The following is a 9,388-nucleotide window of genomic DNA, read 5'->3' as shown; positions in this document are numbered from 1 at the left end:
GGCAAGGAGTTTGTACGTCCGCTCTGTCAGTGTGTGGGTTTCCTCCCACAGTCCAAAGGTGTATCGGTTAGTAGATTAACTGGTCATTGTAAATTGTCATGTGATTAGGCTAGGGTTAAACAGACGGGCTGATTGGCAGCACAGCTTGAAGGGCTGGAAGGGCCCATTTCACACTGTATCTCTAAATGAATAAAATCAAAAATGTATACATTTGAATGAGATTAGCTCCCTAGATTACCGGGAAGTCCTTTCAGGCCCTACTCAAAATTAAGTGGCTACAAATCTTAGAAGCGTTACAAAAGTTAAATATTCAAAATAAAAATGACGGGGTAAAAAAAGGGCAAGAGCTGGTCCCTGAAACCTTCTGGATCCAGGCTTCATAGAGGTTGGAGCACAGTGGTGTCAGCTCCAGTGACCCACGTTTCAGCTGATCATAGTTGTGCAGAGTTTACATGTTCTCCCTGTGACCACACAGGCTTCTCACCCCAGTGTTCCAGCCCCATGAGATGCACTGGTCGGTAGGTTAACTAGTTACTGTTCCACTGCCAGAGCCTCTGCCACCACTTTTTTCAAGTCGTTGTCTTGGAGACGAGATTCTATGAGTGGACCCCCACGTCCTTCTCACAGTGCAGTGTTTTTTAATTATTTTTTTTTACGAGGCTGAGTTACGAGCTCGACACTCAACCCGGCACGGATGGAAAGCGTGTCTGGGAGCGGCCCGACTGGATTCGAACTCGGGAACCTTCACTCTGGAGTCCGGCACTGATGTCACTACGCCACCATTATTCACTGGAATTCAGAAGAGTGAGGGGTGACCTCATTGAATCCTTTCAAATTTTAAATGGCCTCAGTAGGGTAGACATGGAGATGTTTCCTATGGTGGGGGAGTCTTTAGACCAGAGGACACAGCCTCAGAATAAACGGACATCCTTTTAGAATGGAAATGAGGAGGAATTTCTTTAGCCAGAAAGTGGTGAACCTGTAGAACAGACACAAAATGCTGGAGGAACTCAGCAGGCCAGGCAGCATCTATGGCAAAACGTAGAGTCAACATTTCGGGTCGAAACCCTTCAGCAGGACTGGAGAGAAAAAAGGCTGAGGAGTAGATTTGAAAGGGGGAAGGGGAAGTGAGAATGCCAGGTGATAGGTGGAGCTTGGAGGGGGGAGGTGAACCTGTGGAATTTGTTGTCACAAGCAGCTGTGGAGGCCAACTCAGTGGGGTGTACTTAAGGCAGGTTGATAGATTCTTGATTAGTCAGGGCTAGAAGGGATAGAGGGAGAAGGCAGGAGATTGGGACCCAGAGGGAAAATGGATCAGCCATGATGAAATAGCAGAGCTGACTCGATGGGCCAAATGGCCTCATTCTGCTCCTGTATTTCATGGTCTTACCTCCCGAGTATAAGGGCTCCCCTAGTTACCATACATGACTCTTGTCACAAGGATTGAGAGTCCCAAAGGCTGGCTTGTCTGCTTGGTTCAGGACATCTCATCAGACCTGCAGAGGAATTTGGATTAGGGAGGGAAAGGTCTGGTTGTCGTGGTCCATGTAAACACCGACAGCATAGGAAGATCAAGGAAAGAGATCCTGCTGAGGGAACTTGAACAGCTAGTGACGAAATAAAAACTCAAGAACCGAAAAGGCAATAATCTCCAGATTGTTACCTGAACCACATGCAAATTGGCACAGGGTTGATAAGACGAGAGAGTTAAAGGCATGGCTTAAAGATTAGCAGTGAGAGAAGTGGGACATTGGCACCAGTATCGGGGAAGGAATGAGCTGTTCTGATAGAATGGGCTTCACCTGAACCATGCTGGGACCAGAGTCCCGGTGAATTAGACAACTAGGGCTTTAAATTAAATGGATGGGTGGGCTCAAAAGTTTGGAATAGTGAGGATAAAGGGGAAGGAGAGTGCAGGAGAAGTTACTGAAGTCTTCTGAATAAAGAGCAAGACAGAAAGTCTTGGTATAAGGAAGAAAGATGTAGACTATTTTCTAAATAAGGAATGAATTCAGAAATTGGAGGTGCGAAGGGGCTTGGATTTCCTTAAAGGTTAACGTGGAGGTTGATTTGAAGGTAAGGAAGGCAAATGTAATGTAAGCATTCATTTTCAGAGGACTGGAATACAAAAGCAAGGATATAATGCTGGTGCTTCATATAAAGTGCTGGTCAGACCACATTTGGAGTATTGTGAGCAGCTGTGGCTCCATATCTAAGGAAGTACATGCTTGCTTTGTGGAGGATCCAGAGGAGGTTTGGAAGAATGATCCTGAAATCACTGGGGTTTAGGAGAATGAGGGGATATCTCATTGAAACCTAACAAATATGAAAGGATAAAATTCCGGAGGAAATCAGCAGGTCAGGCAGCATCTATGGAAATGAATAAATAGTCAATGTTTTGGGCTGAGACCCTTCATCGGGACACAAGAATATTGACTGATCTAGAATATTGAAAGGCCTAGATACAGTGGATGTGGAGAGGATGTTTCCTCTAGTGGGAGAGGGCATAACCTGAGAATAGAACTACTATACAAGTCTCTTTAGGACAGAGATGAGGAGTTATTTCCTTCACCAGAGGGTGTGGAATTCATTGCCACAGACAGTTGTAGAGATCGATTCATTGGGTATATTGGGTTCTTGATTAATAAAGACATCGGAGGTTATGGGGAGAAGTCAGGGGAATGGGGTGGACAGGGATAGTGAGTTAGCCATGACTGAAAGGAGGAGCAGGCGCAAAGGGCTGAGTGGCTTAAATCTGATCCTACGTCTTATGGTCTTAAACCACTCTCTGCCCAGACTGTGGACCTTGGGTTGAATTAAAACAGCATTTTGGTGGTTCATTAATAAAAATGCACATTCTAACAGCTTTCCAAGAATTCATAATAATCCAGATGTTGTTGTGGTCTTGGGGGGTGGGTGGGGGGGGGAGATGAATAGAAAATCTTTCAGACAAACAGACGTGATGATTTAAGCCTTGCATTTATTATCCTCCAGAGCAACCAGCAGACGCCACAGCCTGACACGTCATCTTTCCTCTGGTACACTGATCATTCCAGCACACCGACCGGGCAAATACAAACAGCAACTCTGCCGCCGCTCGGGAGAAGAAAGTAAAAGCGACTCGAAACGCTGGGCTGACAGCTGAAGACGCACCGCCTGGTTTACTTGCCAAGGGGGTTCCGGAAATTCCTGCCAGCGAAGCAAGCTTTCTGCCCAAGTTCCTCCTCAATTCTGTGGAGAGAAGTTTTAAAACAAGTTATTAACAGTAGTGTAAGAGTCAGCGCCGGAGATCACCGATCAATCCCCGCCACTGCCTGTAAGGAGCTTGCACGTTCTCCGCAGGACCATGTGGATTTCCTCTGGGTGCTCCTGTTTCCTCCCACACTCTCCAGACACAAGGGTTAGGATTAGTGAGTTGTGGCCATCCTACATTGGCACCGAAAGCTTGGCAATATCTGCTGGCTGCCCCCATACAATCTGCCCCCAGCACAATCCTCAACGAGTTGATTTGCCACAAATGATGCTTTTCTCTGCATGTTTAAACAATATCTTCACGTTGTCACGTTTTCACCGTGACAAATCCATAAAGCTGATCTTTATATCTTTAATGTTTCACATCAAGCCCAGGCAAGCCAGCCACCATTGCTCAGACATGCTGGGAAAGTGCTCACACTGTTAAGGGCAATTACTACAGATCATCAAGTGGCAATTAATTAGTAACAGTAAAGCTAGCCATGAAACTATAGGAACAATGTGTCTTGGATTCATAAACAGCCTTCATGGAAGGGAATCTGATGTCTCCAGTTGTCTGGCCTTCAGACCAATACAATATAATTGACTATCCTCTAAATGTCCATAAGATATAGAAGAATTAGGCCATTCAGCCCATCAAGTCTGCTTCACTATTCCATCATGGGTGATTCGGTTTCCTTCTCAACCCCATTCTCCTGCCTTTTATCTGTAACTTTTGATGCCCTTACTAATCAAGAACCTATCAACCTCTGATTTAAATATATCCAATGACTTGATCTTCACAGCTGTCTGACAACGAATTCCACAGATTCGTCACCTCCGGCTGAAGAATTCCTTCTCATTTCCGTTTTGAAGGGACTTCCTTCTATTCTGAGACTGTGCCCATCGGTGCTGGACCACCCCCCCCCCCCCCACTATAGAAAACATCCTCTCCATGTCCACTCTATCTAGGTCTTTCAATATTTTATGGCTTTCAATGAGATTCTCCTTCATTCTTCTAAACTCCAGTGAGTACAGGCCCAGAGCCATCGAGCGTTCCTCATATGTTAACCCTTTCATTCCTTTGATCATTCTCATTAACCCCCTGTAGACCCTCTCTAATGCCAGCACATTCTTCCTTAGATATGGGGGCCAGTATTGTGCTGTAGGTTTTCTATGTTTCTAAATCCCAAAGTTGTGGGATATTGAGGATGAGTAATAAACATTGGCCTTGCAAACCTCCACTGAATGAATAGTTCAGATGCCCAGTATCAAGTCAGTTTGTGTCATTCCTGACACATTCATAGGTGAGATTTTTATGACTTCAAAGACCATGGAAAAACTTGCAACTTTCTATTAAAGGGTGGCAGGCAAAGTCCCACACTTTTCTTCATTGTTCAACTGTATTGTTCAGCAGTGGAGATGTGAGAGGAGTGGATCAAGAGTTACAAGCCAGTGCCCGTTCAACATCTGGACAAACATCCCTCTTAAGACCAACTCAGTAAGTAAAAGGCATGCCTGGCACAGAAAGATCACAATATTTAACATAGGGAATATTGAAATACACACACACACACACAGAAATTCCTCAGGTGATTCATTTATGAAATGGCAAGAGTGATTGTAATGTGCCTCCAGGGGAAGAGAAATTGGACTTTATGTCGTATATCACTACAATACAGTACAGGCCTTTCAGCCCATGATGATGTACCAACCTTATAACCTACTCAAGATCAATCTAACTCTTTCCTCCTACATAGCCTCCATTTTGCTTTCAGGCAGGTGCTGATCTGAGAGTCTCTTATGTCCCTAACGTATCTGCCTCTACAGCCATTCCTGGCAGCCTGTTCCACACACTCACTGCTCTTTGTGTTAAAAAAACCTATCACTGCCGTTGCTACCAATAGCTTCAGTTTAAAATTATGCCCTCTCACGTTAATCATTTCTGCCCTGGGAGAAAGGTGCTGGCTGTCCACTCTTACTGAAACAGTAAAACACAAGTATTAAGGATGAGCAGTAACTTTTGACCTTGTCGGCAGAGCTCACTTCCAATGAGCTGACCGTTCAACCACAGATTGGCTTCACTTTTAAACTAGACCAATAGCCAGTACATTTATCGGTTGTTTACCTCATTAGCTGGTTGTACTTCGCCAAGCGCTCAGATCGGCAAGGTGCCCCGGTTTTAATCTGAAACGGATGAGAAGAGCAGATTTGTGGATTTTTATACTCGTTTAAAACCCACGGACACATCGGAGGTCGGTGGCTCCCTGTTGCTTACCTGACCGGTGCACAGCCCCACAACCAGGTCTGCGATGAAAGTGTCTTCAGTCTCCCCAGAACGATGACTCACCATCACTCCCCATCCGTTGCTCTGGGCCAGTTTACAACTGAGAAACACGAACAAAGATTTGGGAGGTAAATAACATAGACTGGGGGGGGGGGGGGGGGGAACTCCACTACAGTTATTCACTCTCGCACTGACTGTGCAGAACCCCATGAAGAGGTGCAAATGGGCAAGGGAGTGGATCAGGGAAAAAATTATCCTGGAGTTCTGAGGTAGGGTTGTATGGGGTGTCCAGAGAGTGGAAGCACCTCTGGTGAAGGGGTTTGTTGTGTCATCTCACTCACCTTTGGTCCTCTCTGGACACTCAGCTCTCACCTGTGGCCCCCAAGTAACTGTTTGTATGTAACAACGGTCACACCCTTGTATACCACTTTGACAGGGGAGGGTAGCCAACAGCATCATACCCTGCTGAGTTTGGCACACACCTGTCCTAGCATGCTAAGTGTGTATAAGATGATGAGAGGCATTGATTGTGTGGATAGTCAGAGGCTTTCTCCCAGGGCTGAAATGGTTGCCACAAGAGGACACAGGTTTAAGGTGCTGGGGAGTAGGTACAGAGGAGATGTCAGGGGTAAGTTTTTTACTCAGAGAGTGGTGAGTGTGTGGAATGGGCTGCTGGCAATGGTGGTGGAGGCAGATACGATAGGGTCGTTTAAGAGACTTTTGGATAGGTACATGGAGCTTAGAAAAATAGAGGACTATGGGTAAGCCTAGTAATTTCTAAGGTAGGGACATGTTCAGCACAACTTTGTGGGCTGAAGGGCCTGTTTTGTGCTGTAGGTTTTTCTATGTTTCTAAAGTTAGCTCTGGCGGACTGGGTGGATGAGATCTACAGTAAGATCCAACGGCCAAGAGAGCATGACGTCACAGTCATCCATTGCATCCAAGGAGGACCCCAGTGTGTGATGCTTGTGACCACTGGACTTGGACTTCTGAGGCTGAGAGTGGACCTGCCCCAGTGTAACGGCGTTACCACTTTCAAAACTCTCCTGCACTGGTGAGACACGATGGACGACCAACCACACTGGTTCTGAGGTTGGACAAACAAACCAGAAATCGTGAATTGAAATCCCACTGACAGCAAATCGGGGAGATTTTTGTCCCAGGAACAAAAATTAAAAAATCTAGATTGTAAAATTCCAAAGTGATTTTCTCGGTTAATTGGGAAAAGTAAGTTTAATGCATAGAACTCCCCCCTCACCCCACACTCACACACACATACATAACCCTTCTCTTGCTTTCTCCCCCACACACACATTTCTCACTGCCTTGAAATGTTGCCCACAAAGAACACGCTTCAAAGTCGTCCGGATATGGAACAGAGATGTAAAGGAGCAGGCCCTTCGGCCTTCCAACATTGTATTTAATACGCCACTTAAGAAGGATTTCGTCCCGACACATTGATTGTTTATTCACTTCCACAGATGCTGCCTGACCTGCCGAGTTCCTCCATCATTTTGTGTGTGCTGCTCTGGGTTTCCAGCATCTGCAGAATCTCTCGTGTTTGTGAGGAATAAAAGGTTGATGTTTTGGGCCAAGAACCTTCATCAGATCTTGAAAGAATGTCCTAATAAGACCATAAGATATAGGAGCAGAATTAGGCCATTCGGCCCATCGAGTCTGCTCCATCGTTTCATTGTGACTGATCCAATTTTCAACGAAGAAAGCAGATGAAGACGATGGCGTGAAGAGAAAGAGTACAAGCTGGCAGGTGATAGGTGAGACCAGGTAATGGGGAAAGTGGGTGGGTGGGACGAAGTCAGAAGCTGGAAGGTGATAGGTGGAAAACATAAAGGCCTGAAGAAGGAGGAATTTGAAAGGAGAAGAGAGTGGACCATGGGAGAAAGGACAGGACAAGGGGAAATAGAGGGGGATGAGATATGGTCCAGGTGCAGGTCAGTGGAACGAGGCAGAAAAATGGTTCGGCACAGCCAAGAAGGGCCAAAGGGCCTGTTTCTGTGCTGTAATATTCTGTGGTTCGATGATGGGCAAGTGAGAAGGAAACCAGAATTGGGAATGGAAGAAGAGAGAAAGGGGATGGAGGGAGAAATTACTGAGTTAGAGAAATCAATGTTCAGGTTGGAGGCTACCTAGATGGAATATGAGGTGTTGCTTGTCCAGTCTGAGAATGACCTCATTGTGGCAGGAGAGGAGGGCATGGACTGACATCTTGTAATGGGAATGGGGTATCAGTCAGGAGCCATTGAGCACCCAGCCTGCAGATACTGATGTAACCAGCAGATGGTGCCAGTGCACACTTCACCCACAGTAAATGCTTGCACAGCCCCTCAGTTCCCGAAACGGACTGGGAAACCAATCTCCCGGTGTGACCAATATATCCCAGTTATATCTATCACTGCCCCACCGCTCATGCAGGCAGCACTGCAATTTATGGAGCGGACAGAGATCTGATAGGCTCCTTCACACACCCAACATCTAATCTGGCTGGCTCCTGCCTGGAGCTTATTTCTAACTTGAGCTGGCTGGGTCAGGCTGCACATAACTTACATTGCAACTTGCCCCGAAATACTGTACATGAGAGCAGCTGAGGCCAGGCTAAGTTGGCTAATTCTTCTTCAAATACTTGGATCGTTCTGAGCTAGCTATGATTACTGGCTGCAATAATTTTAGCCCCACCCTCTTCATCTTTGGTCATCCAGTATGGAGGGAGGGAGGAGGATGTTCTAGCCAGCTCTTGGGACTGGCTAAGATGGCTATCCGGGGGCCCTGGAGACAGGCAGGGGGGTTCTGACCGGCCTCACTGTTCTGGGGGGAATGTTCTGCCTGGATAGCGGTGCAATAAGAACACACAGCGTCCACGGGTAAAATAGAGGCGCTTCGAGACCATCGGGCATCGTGGTGATCCTCGATGAGAATGGGAATGTGTTCAGTGCAGCACAGAAACGGGCACCTTGGCCCATCTAGTCCAAGCTGAACTATTAATCTCAAACACAAGGAAGTCCGCAGATGCTAAAATCCAAAGCAACACACACAAAATGCCAGAGGAACTCTGCAGGTTAGACAGCGTCCATGTAAAAGTGTGAACAGTCGATATTTCGGGCTGAGACCCCTCTTTAGGACTGAGAACTATTCATCTGCTCGGTCCCAGACCATAGCCCTCCATGTTCCTCCCATCTATGTACCTATCCAAATTTCTCCTAAATGTTGAAACTGAAACCACGTCCACCACTTCTGCTGGCAGCTCGTTCCACTCTCTCACTAGTCTGAGAGAATTATTTCCCCCTCTTGTTCTGCTTCACATTTCACCTTTCACCCGTAACCCATGACCTCTAGTTCTAGTATCACCCCTCAGTGGAAAAAGCCTGCTTGCATTTATCCTATCTATGCCCTTTGTAATTTTGCATACCTCTATCAAATCTCCTCTCAATCTTCTACCCTTTTAGTTGAACTAGTCTGATTTATCTGGTATTTGTTTGTAATATGATTGTACTAGGGTTCTGTAATGGTTTGAATTTATAATGAATGTATTTTGGTTAAAAAAAGTGTTTTAAGGATAAGCACAGGGAGACACGAGACAGGTCAATAGTAACTGTTCAGAGGAATTAACATCAAGCATTTCTTGAACCACACTGAACTGAGGCAAATGGAACAAGCTGCCAATACAGTCAGTTCCTGGTAATTGGCACATTTCATAAACGCATGAGGTTCTGCAGAGGCTGGAAATCCAGAGCAACACACACAAAATGCTGGAGGAACTCAGCAGGTCAGGCAGCATCTATGGAAATGAATAAACAGCTGACATTTAGAGATGAGACCCTTCTTTGGGCCTGAAATGGAAGAGGAAAGATGTCA

The 9,388-nt window shown here is 46.0% G+C and overlaps 1 protein-coding gene across 2 annotated transcripts in view; it reads right to left on the bottom strand.

The window, feature by feature from the left end:
• Nucleotides 1–2,960: 2,960 nt before the first annotated feature.
• The window catches only part of eno1a (enolase 1a, (alpha)), a 50,475-nt gene continuing 44,047 nt past the window's right edge, over nt 2,961–9,388 (bottom strand). For both annotated transcript variants that reach the window (XM_073032276.1, XM_073032277.1), the window contains exons 10-12: nt 5,510–5,618; nt 5,360–5,418; nt 2,961–3,231 (exon numbers count right to left, since the gene is read on the bottom strand). In XM_073032276.1, coding sequence (XP_072888377.1) covers nt 3,162–3,231; nt 5,360–5,418; nt 5,510–5,618 — 238 coding nt within the window. In that variant the 3' untranslated portion in view covers nt 2,961–3,161. The remainder of the gene's footprint in view (nt 3,232–5,359; nt 5,419–5,509; nt 5,619–9,388) is intronic.

The sequence above is a fragment of the Hemitrygon akajei genome, chromosome 29 (assembly GCF_048418815.1).
Source record: "Hemitrygon akajei chromosome 29, sHemAka1.3, whole genome shotgun sequence".
In the NCBI taxonomy this organism is placed as follows: Eukaryota; Metazoa; Chordata; class Chondrichthyes; order Myliobatiformes; family Dasyatidae; genus Hemitrygon; species Hemitrygon akajei.
This window is presented reverse-complemented; position numbering and strand designations above follow the sequence as displayed.